Source organism: Saccopteryx bilineata, chromosome 3, assembly GCF_036850765.1.
Source record: "Saccopteryx bilineata isolate mSacBil1 chromosome 3, mSacBil1_pri_phased_curated, whole genome shotgun sequence".
NCBI classification, from domain to species: Eukaryota; Metazoa; Chordata; class Mammalia; order Chiroptera; family Emballonuridae; genus Saccopteryx; species Saccopteryx bilineata.
Window position 1 is genome coordinate 52,212,563 of NC_089492.1, and position 17,034 is coordinate 52,229,596.

The 17,034-nt window shown below is 37.3% G+C and overlaps 1 protein-coding gene across 2 annotated transcripts in view; it reads right to left on the reverse strand.

Annotated features, from left to right (window-relative positions):
- ATP6V1H (ATPase H+ transporting V1 subunit H) overlaps nt 1-17,034 on the reverse strand; it is a 144,238-nt gene that overhangs the window by 40,705 nt on the left and 86,499 nt on the right. For both annotated transcript variants that reach the window (XM_066266124.1, XM_066266123.1), the window contains one exon: nt 9,817-9,918. In XM_066266124.1, coding sequence (XP_066122221.1) covers nt 9,817-9,918 — 102 coding nt within the window. The remainder of the gene's footprint in view (nt 1-9,816; nt 9,919-17,034) is intronic.

Sequence of the window (17,034 nt, forward strand, 5' to 3'; positions counted from 1 at the left end):
AGAATAAGATGGGAAGAATCCACCCCACAGAATATTTAGTAGAAACTGTCTGGACCGTGGACAGGCCAAATCTCTGGGTTTCAGAGGCCACACCCACTGGCCTCCTAGCTGCCACACTCTACTGAGATCTGTGAAAAAACTCAGGACAGACCAACAGCACCTGGTACCCTGGGGTAGAAACCAAACCCACTACCTTTCTGATGCCTGATTAGCTCCAAGCATCCAGCAGACAAAGGCAGCAGAAGGCAAATATCAGGAAACCTTGGGTCTTTTGCTGACTTGCTCCCAGGCCCAATGCTGGTAAAAGTCAGCCTAGCTGTGCAGCTTGGTCCTTCTATGTGCAAATAAACCCAGCAGAGGCAGCCACAAACTCTAAATTGCTTATAGCTCCATAAAGGTTGCTGAGGACCAGTCACAGGCAGTGTCTTACACTGGGTCTGTACCAGGTTCCCTCCTAATAGGCCAAAAACAAACACATCCAGTGGCCTGCTTCAGACACATCAGAGTAAGACCCAACAAGAATTATTAGCAGCATATCCAAAGAGAGAGCTCAGCAGGCACTAAACACAGGTGAGGCAAATTCTGATTTCTATGTTCAGCACCTACAGAGCAGCACTCATGCATTGGAGGGGAAGAGCCTCACAATCTGCCGGTCCAAGTCCCAGATAACCTACCTCACAGAGCTAAGTTACATGTGGGGAGGGAGAGAGGCTTAGAACTCATTCAAAATGTGAGTTCCTTAGAGCCTATTGCAAGGGCTTGGCCACCATCTGAGGAAAGGATCACCATCAGCCCTAGTGGAAGACTGTTTCAATCTACTAACCTAACACCAGGAGCTCCCTAGCTGAAAGAAATTTCTGCACAGGGTATAGCAAGCCCCACCCAACTCAAACCTGCTGGTTACTTTTTGGGGAGAAATAGAATTGAAGTCTCCAGGAGTGGCTGAGCAATTAGGAATTAGGTTCTGGAGTAGGGGCCACTTTCCCTGAACTAAGCTCCTGACCAAGAGACTTTCCAAGTAAGGAGTCCCCTCTAATGTTCTTCTCCTGACCTCATTTGCCCTAACACATCAAGCTTGCAAACTGCAGAATGAAATGAAATGGAAGCAACCAAACTACCAGATGTAGAGTTTAAAACAATCATTAAAAGGATGCTTGAGGATCTTAGAGTAAGAATGAATGATCACAATAATGGGAACTTAAAACAAAAAGACAGTAAGCATTAAAAAGGACATTGAAATGATTTAAAAAAACCAGCCAGAAATGGTGAATATAATATCTGAAATGAAGACATCCCTAGAAGAAATTAACAGGAGGTTGGATAAAGCAGAGGACCAAATCAGTGATTTAGAGGACAAAATAAACAGAAGCAGAGCAGCAAAAAGAAAAGAAGCTCAAGAAGGCTGAAAACACTCTCTGAGATCTCTGTGAAAACATGAAGCGAAACTACATCCACATCATAGAGGAGTTCCTGAAGGAGAAGACAACAAACAAGGGATAGAGAACTCGTTTGAAGACATCACAGCTGAAAACTTTCCTACCTGATGAAGGAAAAAGTTTAAGAAGTACAGAAAGTCCCATTAAAAATAAACCCAAAAAGGCCCATACCAAGACACATCATAATTAGATGGCCAATGATACAGGACAAAGAAAGAATTCTAAAAGCAGCAAGAGAAAAGCAATTAATTACCTAAAAAGGAGCTACTATAAGGCTGAGATCTGACTTCTAAACAGAAACTCTTTACACCAGAAGGGATTGGCAAGAAATACTCAAAGTGATGCAAAACAAGAACCTACAACCAAGACTACTCTATCCAGCAAAGCTATCATTTAAAATTGAAGAAGAAATAAAGAGCTTCCCAGACAAAAAAGGCTCAAGGTGTTCATTACCACCAAACCAGTATCGCAAAAAAATATTAAAGAGCCTGCTATATGAAGAGGAAAAGAAAGAGAAATTGAGAGAAAGAGGATTATAAATTTAAAGAATAAAATGGCAACAAGTACCTATCAATAGTAAACTTAAATGTAAGTGGATTAAATGCTCCAAACAAAAGACACAAGGTAGCTAAATGAATAAGAAAACATGACCCATGCCATCTACCAGAGACCCACCTCAGAACAAAAGATACATAGAGACTGAAAATGAAGAAATGGAAAAAAATAAATCCCATGCAAATGGAAATGAAAAAAGCTAAGGTAGCAATAGTTAATCTGACAAAATAGTCTTTATAACAAAGGCTACAGAAAGAGACAAAGAAAGTCACTACATAACGATAAAGGGAGCAATCCAACAAGAGCATATAATCATTGTGAGTATTTATGCACCCAATAGAAGAGTACCTAAATATATAAGGCAAATTTTGATGGAAATAAAAGGAGAAATAGACAGCAACACAGTAGGGGACTTTAACACTCCACTGACATGAATGGATAGATCCTCCAGACATAAAATCAACACAAACAGCCAATAGGCATATGAGAAAATGCTCAACATCACTAATCATTAGAGAAATGCAAATTAAAACCACAATGAGATATCACTTCACACTGGTCAGAATGGCGCTCATCAACAAAACAACACAGAATAAGTGCTGGCGAGGATGTGGAGAAAAGGGAACCCTCCTGCACTGCTGGTGGGAGTGCAGACTGGTGCAGCCACTGTGGAAAACAGTATGGAGATTCCTCAAAAAAATGAAAATCGAACTGCCTTTTGACCCAGCTATCCCACTTTTAGGAATATACCCCAAGAATACCATAGAACTGTTCCAGAAGGAGAAATGCACCCCCATGTTTATGGCAGCATTGTTCACAATAGCGAAGATCTGGAAACAGCCCAAGTGTCCGTCAGAGGATGAGTGGATTAAAAAGCTTTGGTACATATGTAATATGGAATACTACTCAGCCATAAGAAATGATGACATCGGATCATTTACAATAACATGGATGGACCTTGATAACATTATACGGAGTGAAATAAGTAAGTCAGAAAAAACTAATAACTATATGAACCCATACATAGATGGGACATAAAAACGAGACTCAGAGACATGGACAAGAATGTGATGATAACAGGGGGTGGGGTGGGGGCTGGGGAGGGGGCAAGGAAGGAGAGAGGGGGATGGGGGGAAGGGAGGGGCACAAAGAAAACCAGATAGAAGGTGACAGAAGACAATTTGATTTGGGTGAGGGGTATGCAACATAATCAAATGTCAAAATAATCTGGAGATGTTTTCTCGGAACATATGTACCCTAATTTATCAATGTCGCTGCATTAAAATTAATAAAAATAAGAAGAAAAAAATCAACACAAACAGAGCCTTTAAAGACACACTAGATCAACTAGATTTACTAGTATCTATAGAGCGTTCCATGCCAAAGCCGCAGAATATACATTCTTTTCAAGTGCACGTGGTACATTCTTTAGGAGAGACCACATGTTAGGACACAAAACAAGTCTCAATAAAATTTAAGAGAGTAATCCTACCAAGCATCTTCTCTGACCACAGTGGAATAAAATTCACTACAAAACTACAATAGAAAAACAGAACACTTAGAGACTAGATAGCATGTTACTAAATAACAAATGGGTTAACAATGAGATCAAGGAAGAAATTAAAATTTCCTTGAAACAAATGAAAATGAACATAGAACAATCCAAAATCTATTGGATATAGCAAAAGTAGTCCTGAGGAGAAGTTTATAGCATTATAGGCATAGCTCAAGAAACAAAAAAAAAAATCACAAATAAATAATCTAACCTATACCTAAAAGAACTAGAAAAAGAACAACAAATAAATCCCAGAGGAATTAAAAGGACAGAAATAATAAAGATCAGAGCAGAAATAAATGACATAGAGGCTAAAAAAAAAATCAGTAAAACCAAGAGCTAGTTCTTTGAAAAGGTAAACAAGATTGATGAACCTTTAACTAGACTCACCAAGAAAATAAAAGAGAGAGGACCCAAATAAATAAAATTAGAAACGAAAAAGAAGAAGAAATAATAGACATCACAGAAATACAAAAGGTTTGTAAGAAAATATTGTGAAGACCTACATGTCAATGAATTGGACAACCTTGGAGAAATGGATAAATTCTTAGAAATATACTATGTTCCAAAACTGAATCTGGAAGAATCAGAAAACCTGAGCAGACCAATTACAAAAATGAAACTGAAACAGTTATCAAAAAACTCTGAGCAAACAAAACTCCTGGACCAGATGGCTTCAAAGATGAATTTTACCTAACATTCAAAAATGAACACCTATTCTTAAGTTACTCCAATTCAAGAGGAGGAAAGACTTCCAAGATCCTTTTATCAGGCATACATTTTCCTAATTCCAAAACCAGGTAAAGATACTACAAGAAAGAAAACTATAGGCCAACATCACTGATGAACATGGATCCTAAAATTAACAACAAAATATTGATACAGGAAACAGCAACACATTAAAAAGATCATACACCATGATGAAGTGGGTTTTATTGTGGGGAGGCAAGGCTGGTACAATATTCACAAATCAATAAACGTGATTCATCACATAAACAAAAAAGATAAAAATCACATGATCATAACAATAGATGCAGAAAAGGCATTTGATAAAATCCAGCAGCCATTTGGATGCAGCAGCCACTCTCAGCAAAATGAGAATACAGGGAATGAGAATACAGATTCAACATAATAAAGGCCATATGTGACAAACTGACAGCCTGACATCATACTCAATGGGCAAAAATTAAAAGCAATCCCCATAAGGTCAGGGACAAGGCAGGGATGTCCCTTTTCACCACTCTTAACATAGTATTGGAAGTTCTCACCATAGCAATCAGACAAGAAGAAACAAAAGGCATCCAAATTGGAAAATAAGTAAAACTACTACCAGTATTCGCCTGACCTGTGGTGGCGCAGTGGATAAAGGGATGACGTGGAACGCTGAGGTCACTGGTTCAAAATCCTGGGCTTGCCTGGTCAAGGCACATATGGGAGTTGATGCTTCCTGCTCCTCCCCTTCTCTCTCTCTCTCTCTCTCTCTCTCAAAATGAATAAATAAAATCTAAAAAATTAAATAAATAAATAAAAATAAAACTACCAGTATTTGCTGTTGACATGATACTGGACATAGAAAATCCTAAAGTCTCAGCCAAAAAATTGGTAGGCCTGATAAATGAATTCAGCAAAGTGGCAGGATATAAAATTAATACTTAGAAATCAGTGGCATTTTTTTTTTTTTTTGTATTTTTCTGAAGTTAGAAATGGGGAGGCAGTCAGACAGACTCCTGCATGTGCCCGCCTGGGATCCACCCAGCATGCCCACCAAGGGGCGATGCTCTGCCCATCTGGGGCATCGCTCTGTCGCAGCCAGAGCCATTCTAGCGCCTGAGGCAGAGGCCACAGAGCCATCCTCAGCACCCAGGGCCAACTTGCTCCAATGGAGCCTTGGCTGCGAGAGGGGAAGAGAGAGACAGAGAGGAAGGAGAGAGGGAGGGGTGGAGAAGCAGATGGGCGCTTCTCCTGTGTGCCCTGGCCGGGAATCGAACCCGGGACTCCTGCACGCCAGGCCGATGTTCTACCACTGAGCCAACCAGCCAGGGCAGTGGCATTTTTATATACCAATAATGAACTGTCAGAAAGAGAAATTAAGGAAACAATCCCATTTACTACTGCAACAAGAAAAAATAAAGTACCTACGAATAAATTTAATCAAGAAGGTAAAAGACTTATACTCTGAAAATTATAAGACATTAAAAAATTGAGGAAGATACAAACAAGTAGAAGCATATACAGGGTGTGCTTGTGTTACGACAGTCTTTTTTTTTTTTTTTTCTGAAGCTGGAAATGGAGAGAGACAGTCAGACAGACTCCCGCATGCGCGGGACCGGGATCCACCCGGCACGCCCACCAGGGGCGACGCTCTGCCTCTCAGGGGCGTCGCTCTGCCGCGACCAGAACCACTCCAGCGCCTGGAGCAGAGGCCAAGGAGCCATCCCCAGCGCCCGGGCCATCTTTGCTCCAATGGAGCCTCGCTGCGGGAGGGGAAGAGAGAGACAGAGAGGAAGGGGGGGGTGGAGAAGCAAATGGGCGCCCCTCCCATGTGCCCTGGCCGGGAATTGAACCCGGGTCCCCCGCAAGCCAGGCCGATGCTCCACCGCTGAGCCAACCGGCCAGGGCCACGACAGTCTTGATATATGATGTTTTAATTTTACGATGCTCACTCCCATAAAACCTTAAAAAAACTGAGACATGAGTGTTTCAGCTTACACCATTAGCATCATACTTTTTTTATACTCAGTTTTTCTGCTACAACTGTACAGTGTACAGTACATTTATGTCCTTTCTTTTTTCTGTGATTTAGTTGTGTTTTTATATTCTAGATTATGATTTTACAACTGTATTAGGATAGTTAAATTACTTAGGCTAGAGTGTGTTTTGACTTACACCAAAATTTGGGTTATATCACTGTCGTAGAAACAAAACTCTAACGTAACTCAAGTATTCTCTGTACCGTGTGCGTAGATAAGATGATAACATTAAATTGGCCATACTACCCAAAACACTCTATAGATTCAATGCAATTCCTATTAAAATATAATGGCATATCTGACAGACCTAAAACTGATATCCTAAAATTTTATATGGAATTTAAAAAAAAAAAAAAACAAATAGCCTCAGCAATCTTGAAAATGAAGAATAAAATGGGAGGTATCACATTTCCTGATATCAATCTATACTACAAGGCCATTGTAATGAAAACAGCCTGGTGCTGGCATAAGAACAGGCATATAGATCAATGGAACAGAACAGAGAACCCTGAAATAAGCCCACACCTTTGTGGTCAATTAATATTTGACAAAGGAAGCAACTGTATACAATGGAGTAAAGACAATCTCTTCAATAAACAATGCTGGGGAAAATGGACAGGTACATGCAAAAAATGAAACTAGACCACCGACTTATACCATTCACAAAAATAAACTCAAACTGAATAAAAGACTTAAATGTAAGTCACAAGGCCCTAAAAATCCTATAAGAAAACACAGGCAGTAGACTTTCAGACATCTCTCAAAGAACTATTTTTGCCAATATATCTATCTCCTCCAGCAATGGAAATAAAGGACAAAATAAACAAATAGGACTACAAACTAAAAAACTTTTGCACAGTAAAAGACACCATTAACAAAATAAAAAGACAATCCAGAGAATTCATCTACAATTCAGAGACAGCCACTGTTAATACTTTTATTGATTTCTTTAGTGCAATATGTGTATATTCATACCTAATAATTGAGGTGCTATGCTCAGCTTATTGCATACAAGCATTTTCCCATGTCATCATCAAAAATTACCATTATCATAATGGTACCACAGTATTTATCTATCATTAATATAGCACATTTAGGTTATTTTCAAATTTTGTTGCTATTATAAATAATTCTGTAAGAACAAGCGCCATATCTTTTTTTCTTTAAGAGAGGTAGGAAGACAGAGATAGAAACATTGAGCTGCTCCTGTATTTGCTCTTCCGTTCCATGGGACGACACTCCAAACAACCAAGCTATCTGGCTAGGGCTTAATTTTTTTTTTTTTTAATGATTGATTGATTTTTCGAGACAGAGAAAGGAGGGAAGAGAGAGAGGAGGGGGAAGGAAAGCATTCATTTGTTATTCCACTCTGTCGTGTACCCATTGGTTGCTTCCCATGTGTGCCCTGACCAGGGATCAAACCCACAACCTGTCTTTTCAGGACTATGCTCCTAACTGAGCAACCAGCCAGGGCTGAGTGCCAAATCTTTTAATGCTTTCTTTTATATATGGAGGAAGGCATGAATCAATTTTTTTAACTTTTATTATTTTTCCAAAACAATCTTTTTCATAACCTTCTTTTGCTATTTGTTTTTGAAGCTTCCTATTAATGTATTTAGCTCTTTTATTCACACAGATTTATGTATCTGTCCATATATATGCCATCAACCTTTAAAGTACACCTAAAGGACAATCTGACTTTGGGTGATGGGTATGCAACATAACTGAACGACAAGATAACCTGGACATGTTATCTTTGAATATATGTATCTTGATTTACTGATGTCACCCCATTAAAAATAAATTAATTAATTTAAATAAATAAATAAATAAATAATAAATAAAGTACACCTAAAATAAAAATTCTATGCAAGACCAGCAATAATGATTCACTGGGTCAAAATGAAATATCCTGCAGTTTAAGCACTGAATGGTTCAGTACACTAAATAATTTTCTACTTTTCCTGAAGTATGCACAATATTCTATCTAAGTTGTTTGCCATTTACTACTAACCTATTATTTCTTCTCTTCATTTATCCTTAAGAACTCTGATACACTATGCACATTTACCCACCACAGAGCTTTCAGAGAGGGTCGTGGTCATTATTCCAACCCAGAAGAAACAGGGGTGAAGCATTCCTTTCATTCCAAAGGGACCTAAATTAGAACCTCTCTTTCTTATCTCTGAACCCAAAATGGGTTGCATCTTAGCCACTTCTAGCCTAGTTCTCCATAATAATAGTGTCAATTTTGACAATTCCATATGTGACAGACATGATATTCCACAGCGCTGGTAAATTCTATAGATGAAACTGTTATAATTTTGAAATCCATCATTATAAGGCAGTCTGAGCTACAATAAATCAATATTAAAAAAACAAGGCAAAGATCAAAAATAATATATTATATGGACACTTTGGGGGAAAGGGTAATTTTTCTGCTTGAAAGGATACATCTCCATCTAGCTGACATGTTATATGATGTTTAAATATTTGTACACAATATGGACAAAGAAGAAGTCATGAAGTAATTGTGGAATGTCCAAGTCTGCAACTACAGCTGTGGCTCCGCCAATTTTTCCTCATATTATAAAATGTTCTGGGTTTATATGATACTGTTATATGATAAATAAGATAAATATTATATGTATTCCTTATATATAGCTTTGATGAATATAAAATAACAATTAAAGTAGCTAATATACTAACAACTTACTATGTATCTACTAGCACTGTTCTAATTATTACCTTATTAACTCATTTAATCTTCCCATCAACTTCAAGAGAAAGAAATATGATTATCAAACCAGTTTTATAATTAGTAAATCAATTAGCAAGTAGAAAAGCAGCAATTCAAAGCAAGGCACTATGCATTTGTAATTTTTTAAACAACAAAAAAAAGCCTCTGTCCCATGTAATGTTTTATCCCTTAATATTGGCACCTTGATCTCTTATTCTTCAGAAGGAAAAAAAAAAAAGCCTATCTATCTTTTCACTGTTAATGACTCTAAGTGATTCTAAATTATGTGGTCAGCATCACCTCCTCTGTAAAGCCTTACCTCTCCCCTTCCATATGAAATTGTTCTTTAATACTTTGAAATATATACATTAATTCCATTATTATACATCTACTGAAACTTTTCTTTCAGGTGTTATATTTCCTTTTATACTTTACACCTACACTGTTCAATAACATTTCTAATTCATCTCTGTAACAAGTTGGAAAATAACCAAAGCTCACAAAATAGCTTTGGAATTAAATCATACAAATCAAAGAAAATCCTAAACGTGAAATTCCTAATGTGATCTCAGCTGGCTACTACACTATGGTATTATAGAAGTGGACTTATATTTTTATACTACCCATTTTAACTAGGTTTATCATAATACCCAATATTATGGTAATCTTGGTTTTGCATGCTCCATTAGTTCCTCTGTTAATCTACTCTATTTTAGATAAATTAGGGTTCTTGTTGAGTGTTTCAGAAAACCCAAATAAAATTAATGGCCTGTCTCTTACCGTTTGCCTCGGGGATAATGCCGCACATATTCTCCCACATCATGAGCGGCAACAGCTAAGACTTGTGGGTCATCTGATACCTCCAGAAGCTTTGTCAAAATTCTGAAATGAATTTAATCCAAAAAGAGGTCAGTTTTTTTATTCTTCTAGAAAGCACAAGAGAGCACAGGTACAACACAGTTATCTTCCTGAAAACGATTGTATTTTCTGCAGATTTCACTACTACACATAAATACATTACACACAACATGTTACACATAAGTTAGCAGTTTTCAAACTTTTATACATATAAAATAGGTTAATTTCAGATTCACATTGTATACCACACACAATTGTCAAAACATCAAGGATTCCCTTTCCTGCTTTCTTAAGACAGACAACTCCAATGAGTAAATATTAGTTACGCATTAGTATTGAATCTCTAGTGCTTTGGATCCTTGCTAATTATATTTTGAAAATAAGTCATTTGTAAATCTTTTGTTAATATTACAACAAATTACTTTCAGCTGTGATCAAGATGGAGCCTAAGCACTGAACATATATATCTCTCCTCTCTCTTGCGCCAACTCTCACAAAGACTTGAACTAAATCCATAACAGCAAGTGAATGTTTCTGAGAAGATGGCAAATCCAATCCACAAACCTGAATTCCCTGCCCTCCTGATACACTTTTCAGCATAACATGTGAGCACAGTAAAACTACTGCTGGAGTCTGATGGATACTTTTGAGAAGAGGAGTCAACTACCAACAACAGAGAAAGCTCCCCTCTGCTGGGAACCTAAAGCCATGAACACAGATTTCTGCCTCAAAGACATCGGGGGAAGACAGTTCAACTTACTAAGGGGTTGCATGTGTCTTTGGAAGTGAAGGGAAAGAGGGACTACAATGCTCAGAATCCAATTTTCTGGGAAAGGACTGCCTTCCTCATGAGTGCAAGTGGAGATCATTCAAGGACCATTCAATCTTAATCTAATTTCTTTGTTATTAAAACTGTTCAAGGGCAAAGAAACAGGTAGAAAACTTCTCAATTCATTCTACAAGAACATAACTATGATAGCCAAACAAAATGAGTACTTTTAAAAAATAGGTACATAGAAAACTATTATACAAAAAAAATGCTTCCAGGCCCTGGCCAGTTGGCTCAGCAGTTGAGCATCAGCCCAGCATGTGGAAGTCTCAGATTCGATTTCTGGTCAGGGCACACAGGAAAAGCGACCATCTGCTTCTCCACCCTTCCCTCTCTCCTTTCTCTCTATCTCTCTCTTCCCCTCCTGCAGCCAAGGCTCAATTAAAGCAAAGTTGGCCATGAGGATGGCTCCATGGCCTCCACCTCAGGCACTAGAATGGCTCCACTGCAGCAGAGCAATGCCCCAGAGGGGGTGAGCATCGCCCCTGGTGGGCATGCCGGGTGGATCCAGGTTGGGTGCATGCAGAAGTCTGTCTGACACACACACCCTTCTCACTTTGGAAAAGTACAAAAAAAAAATTGCTCCCAAAGTGCCAGTAATAGCCATTCACTAATAGATATAAACACCTTAAAGAATTAGTTAATTGAACCCAGTAGAATACTGAAAAAATAACTTTTATTCACTTCTCATCATAAATGTCAACTCTTGCTAAAGAGCCTCCAATTACCCTAAAACAGTACCCTCCTCTCTCATCATTGTGTATCTCCCTTCATGATTTATTTTTTTCACAGTACTAACCACCAGCCATTACACACACACACACGACTATTTGTTTAGCTTCTCTCCCAACTGTAATGAGAATAACTTTGTTGCACTGCATCCGCAACACCTGAAACAGTGATGACAATAAACTACTCGTTCAATAAGCACTTGTTGGAAAAAAATGAATAAATTAAGTATAAAATGGTGATGCCAACTGTGAATAACACTTTTGACAGCTCCTAGTGGATTTTAAAATACAGAGATCTTCTGATTCAGCAATTCTATTCCTAGGTATCAAATCTACAGAAATATTTTCATATTTCCACAAAGATGTCTGTGTACACTATCAAAAAAAGGCCAGAGTGAAGGCTGTTAAACTTTTTCTCTGTTTCTTCTTCCATGTTGGCAGTGCCTGATTTTCTCTCTGGAACAATAATAATTTTGTGTACGAAGCAATTTAACATCCACCATTTTATCCCTACTACTAGGATTATTAGTTCCCCCTGTTTTACAGAGATGGAAACTGAATGAAATAAAGTGGCCAAATCCCCCAAAAAAGTTGAGACCTTAAGTCATAGTAAATGAGAAAGAAAAGCTACAGACTAACATTTACTATGATAACATATAAATAATTATATAAAGGGGCAGTACAGGTATGTCTATGAACTAAAGAACACTACTGACTATGGGTACCAGACCTCTGGGGAGGAGTTTAAGATAGAACAGCACTTCTTTTATTTTTATTTTTTTTATTTTTATTTTTTTTGTATTTTTCTGAAGTTGGAAACAAGGAGGCAGTCAGACAGACTCCCACATGTGCCCGACCGGGATCCACCGACACGCCCACCAGGGGGCGATGCTCTGCCCATCTGGGGCCTCGCTCTGCCGCAATCAGAGCCATTCTAGCGCCTGAGGCAGAGGCCACAGAGCCATCCTCAGCATCCGGGCACTTCTTAAAATAGATTTAAGAGAAAAATGTTTGAAATCATTTAGTTGTCTGTTCATAAATTATTCATTTACCAAATATAAATCTTATTTCTTAAAATCTTTACTAGAAAACAACTTGAATCACAACCATCTTTGCTCCTATCATTTACATTAAAAAAGATACTTAAAATTAATAAAGCTCTACTTTGTTCAATATCTGTGTAAATCTATGAAGCCTAGTTTCTGGAGCATCATTTAAGACTATGGCTCAGGTTTCTCTGCCTATCATGTACTAACATCATCTCAACCTGTCAAATACATCGCTGAACTCTTTAAACAACAGGAAGCACAGATAAAAATAAAAATAAAAACCTGTTGTCAACCCAGGAATCATTTCATTATAAAGTAATTCCACACCTTCTTCTAGACTAATTGGGAAATCTGCATTTCAAATAATAGAGGAGAAAGCAATGAACATTTACTATACACAGGCATGTTCCAAACTCTGTGCAAATCATATTCCTCACAACAACCCATAAACAAAGAAATGAGACCCAGAGAAGTTAGGTAAGCTGCTAACTGAGATTTGAATTATTATCTGCTATCTCTAGCCCACATAAAGCACAACAACATCCTGACAGCAGTTCATTCAACTCAGGCACATGAAAACACACTAGGAAAAAAGCAAGACATACATTTAATCTCCCTCACGTCTATATTTTTTAAATTACAAACTATGTTCTTTTTAAAGAGCCAACTTGCAAATTATTCTAAAATTAAGTTTAATTCAATTGAACCATTTAAAAAATTTCAAAAGACTAAATTACTTTAATATTACTTTACTATTTTGAAATTTGATTATTTTGTGAAAACAGAAAATAATATTAACATGGGAGTCCTTAAAAGCACAACAAAATATTTGTTCTGAATACCTTATGCTCTCAAATTACAGCTGAAGTCCAAAACCAGCAGCACCATTTTTATAAATAAAGTTTTATAGGAATACAGCCACAGTCATTTGTTTGCTCATTATCCATACCTGCTTTGGCATTACAAGGGCAGAGCTGAGCAGTTGTAACACTGACTGATTTCCCAATTAGTCTGGAAGTAAATGTGTGGTTACTTCACAATGAAATGTTTCCTGGATTGATAACAGGTAATCAGTGCTACCTTACTATTTATAGAATTTAGCTATCCAACAGACTGGTACAGAAAACAGGTACAGAAACCTTGAGCCACTTATTAAAAATGCTGAGAAACAGACCCAACCCTAGACCTACTAAGTTAGAATCTGCATTTTAACAAGATATCCATAAACATTTAAAAGCATACTCTTAGAATCAAACAATGTTACAAAGAATAACAGAGACTTTCTAGTCAAATCTAGTAAACGCAGAACTCTTTAGAGCCATTTAGTCTGATAAATATCTTCTACAATCTTAGGTTTCATTTCTTTAACCCTGCCAGTAAGTATCGTTTCAGGGCTTGCGGCAGATGACCAACCACAAAGGAATGTCTGATGTCACAAGCCCAGAAGCCCTGGATGATTGAAAACCCCACAGCCCTTCCTACTCCCCCTCCCCTAACCTTTAAAAAAGCACAGTCCTGTCTGTGCCTGGTGCGACTCTCCCTTACGAGTCAGCCTGGCGGGGTTCCTCTCTTCCTTTCATTAAAGCCTGTTACACTGGTCTTTTCGGACTCCAATGGATTCTAACATACAACAGTAAGCATATCTTTATTATCTGTAAAGCTGCTAACTAAGCATGCTTTCTACTTCTATTTCAAATCATCAATAAAAATGTCCAAAATAATAGGTTAAAAAAAAAAAAGGTTCTTGTGGTAAGCAAACAAAGAGCATCCTCTGAGTTATCCCTAAATAAGGTTGTTATATCAACAAGATTCAACATAATCCAAATCTCTAAGACTATATTAACCACAAGCTGAGATTCTGTCAGATATTCCAGTGGGATCAAGAAGGCAATATATCAGCCCTGGAATTAGATCAAATGTGAATACTGACTCTGATATTTGCTAGAAATGTAATCTAGAAAAGTGTTCATTCAAACAAAAATAGAATTTATATTATTATTCTAACTGATCATTCCACGTATTTGCTCTTATTCTTTTTCACAATATTTTCCCTCAATTTTATGGACTTACTTGCTCCCTCAGCTTTTGCTTTTCTCTTAATTATAATCTGCATGGTTTCCTACATTTCAGAGTATTTACTTATTCAAACTACATACTTATTTCAAAATTATAACATAAGATTGCAAAGTATTTTCTGAAAACTGTTATACTCAAAAGTGACAGAAGCAAAAATGGAACTTTTATCACATACTTGCTAAATTAGGGCCTGATGTAAGTGCAATTCTCCATAGAAAAAAAGAAGCACTGTGCTTTTTTAATAGCAGAATAAATTAAAGATCCCATCTGTACCTAGTTTATGAGCTAGTTTGAAGAGCAGCACTAGTATGTTCCTCCTGTCAATCAATTCCAAGCAGATAATTGAAGGGAATAAAAACTAAAGGGAACCAATAGCTTCAAATTTCTCATCATATTAGCATAGAATAAAAGTATAGTGCCATATGTCATTGTTTCTGGTTATTCAGAAAAATCACAAAGGGTCATATAAAGGTAAAGGAAGTAATTTAAAGGAGCCATAAATATTAAAATATCATGCTAGAAAACAAAACATGTACTTCAAAAGGCTCATTAAGTGTAACGTAATAAAAATATATGTAATGCTTTAATTGGTTTAAAAGGTCCCTCCATTATATTCAAGTTTTCCAAAAAGTAGATTAAGAAAAATTATTTGAGCTTATTTTGTTATTGTCAAAAACTCAAAGTGGTATGCTGAAAAGATAATCCCCTTGTTGGTCAAATAAGTTTTAATATGATATATATGTTTGCTCACATATAATTTGTATTGGGTGTGGGCCACAGGCTGTAAAAGCAGGCAGGATTCTTACAGCCTAAGGCTTGGTTTTAGGACTAAGCCTTTCTCACCCTTTTTGATGTACACTCTCATGAGGAATCCCATTATGTCTCAGAGAAGTGACTTTGTATCAGAGACTTCCTTGTTTGTATATTGGATTAAAGGTTTGGGTTTCTACACTATAAAGTGGGGCAGACTGGGAGCTTGCTCTCTCTCGGTTCCTGAGATTAGCATTAGAGGAGAGCACAGAGAGAAGAGCAGAGAGAGGCCACGTGGAGGAGGCCAGGTTAAGCAGCCAAGATGGTGGAGTGCTGAGTGAGAAGCCAGTTTGTGCAGAGAGAAGGAGATGGGGAACAGAGGTGAAATGAGGCTAGTGAGCTAGAAACCTTTGATTCTAGAAAACTCGGATAAGTCATAGCTTTGTGAGCCCTGAATGAGTGGGTTTTGGAGCCCAATATGTGTTTTTACTTGCCCGCCGGGTGCAAGCTAAGATTAAAGATGATGGCCCACCAGTTTTTGGCTCCGTTGTTTCTTTACCGACTGTCCGAATCCAATGCGAACCTGCATGGGCCAGGCAGCTGTGATGGTGGCCGCGGCAACTGGCTTTACACCCCTCTTTCCCTGACCTATTTCCATCAACATCTATCATCCATTCACTTTGGTTTACCACAGTTCATTTAAATAAGAATAATGTATCATTTGGGATAATTCACAGAACATAATGTCTAAACAACAGAAATAGAAATGCCCAAAAATGTTTATTGAACAACCTCCTCTGGTTCCTTCTAGGTATATCTCACTAAAATGAAATTAAAGTGATTGTTTTCTTAAATCCACAAAAAAGGACAATGTATAAAATTAAACAACAGTAACAAAATATTCAAGTGGAAAGTTAGACAAAATGTTAAATGATGTATGAAAACCAAAGACCAAGCTGGCAGTGATGGAAGTTGAATGACAACCTGATATGCAACAGAACTGTTTCTATCAGTATTTCTACAAACCAGACTCAAAGTTGTGCTGTCCATTATGAGAGTCACTAGCCACATGAGCTATTTAAAGTTAAACTAAAAATTCAGTTTCTCAGTCACACCAGCTACATTTCAAGTGCTTTTTAGCTACTGAGTACTATACAGAATAGCACAAATATAAACTATTTCTATAATCACAAAAAGTTCTACTGACGCTGGAATAGAAAAAGAAAAATTTAAATGGTACAACTGGCAGGAATGCCAAAAACTCAAATACATAGGAAATCTAATATAGGATAGATAAGACCATAACATCTGAAAAAAATCCGATATAAATAAAAGAATATTCCATAGATTGGAGATGCCCAAATTTAAAAATATTAATTCCCCCTAGGTTGAACTAGAAACTCAATTGCAAACAAAATTCTACTAAGAACTGTAGTAGGATTTAGTTTACAAGTGTATTCTAAAACATGTAAATTCAGAGAGCCAAAAGACACCAAGACCCTTTAGAAGAATAACAAATTTGGAGTGCTCATGCTATCAGATATCAAGAGTTACTATAAAGTATAGCAACTAACATAATGTAGCATTGGAGCAAAAAGAGATAAATAAATGATGAAACAGAATAAAGGATCCAGGAAGTCATTTGCATAGCAGAGATTCTAGAGAGGGTAATTAGGCAAGAAAAAGAAATAAAAGGCATCCAAAT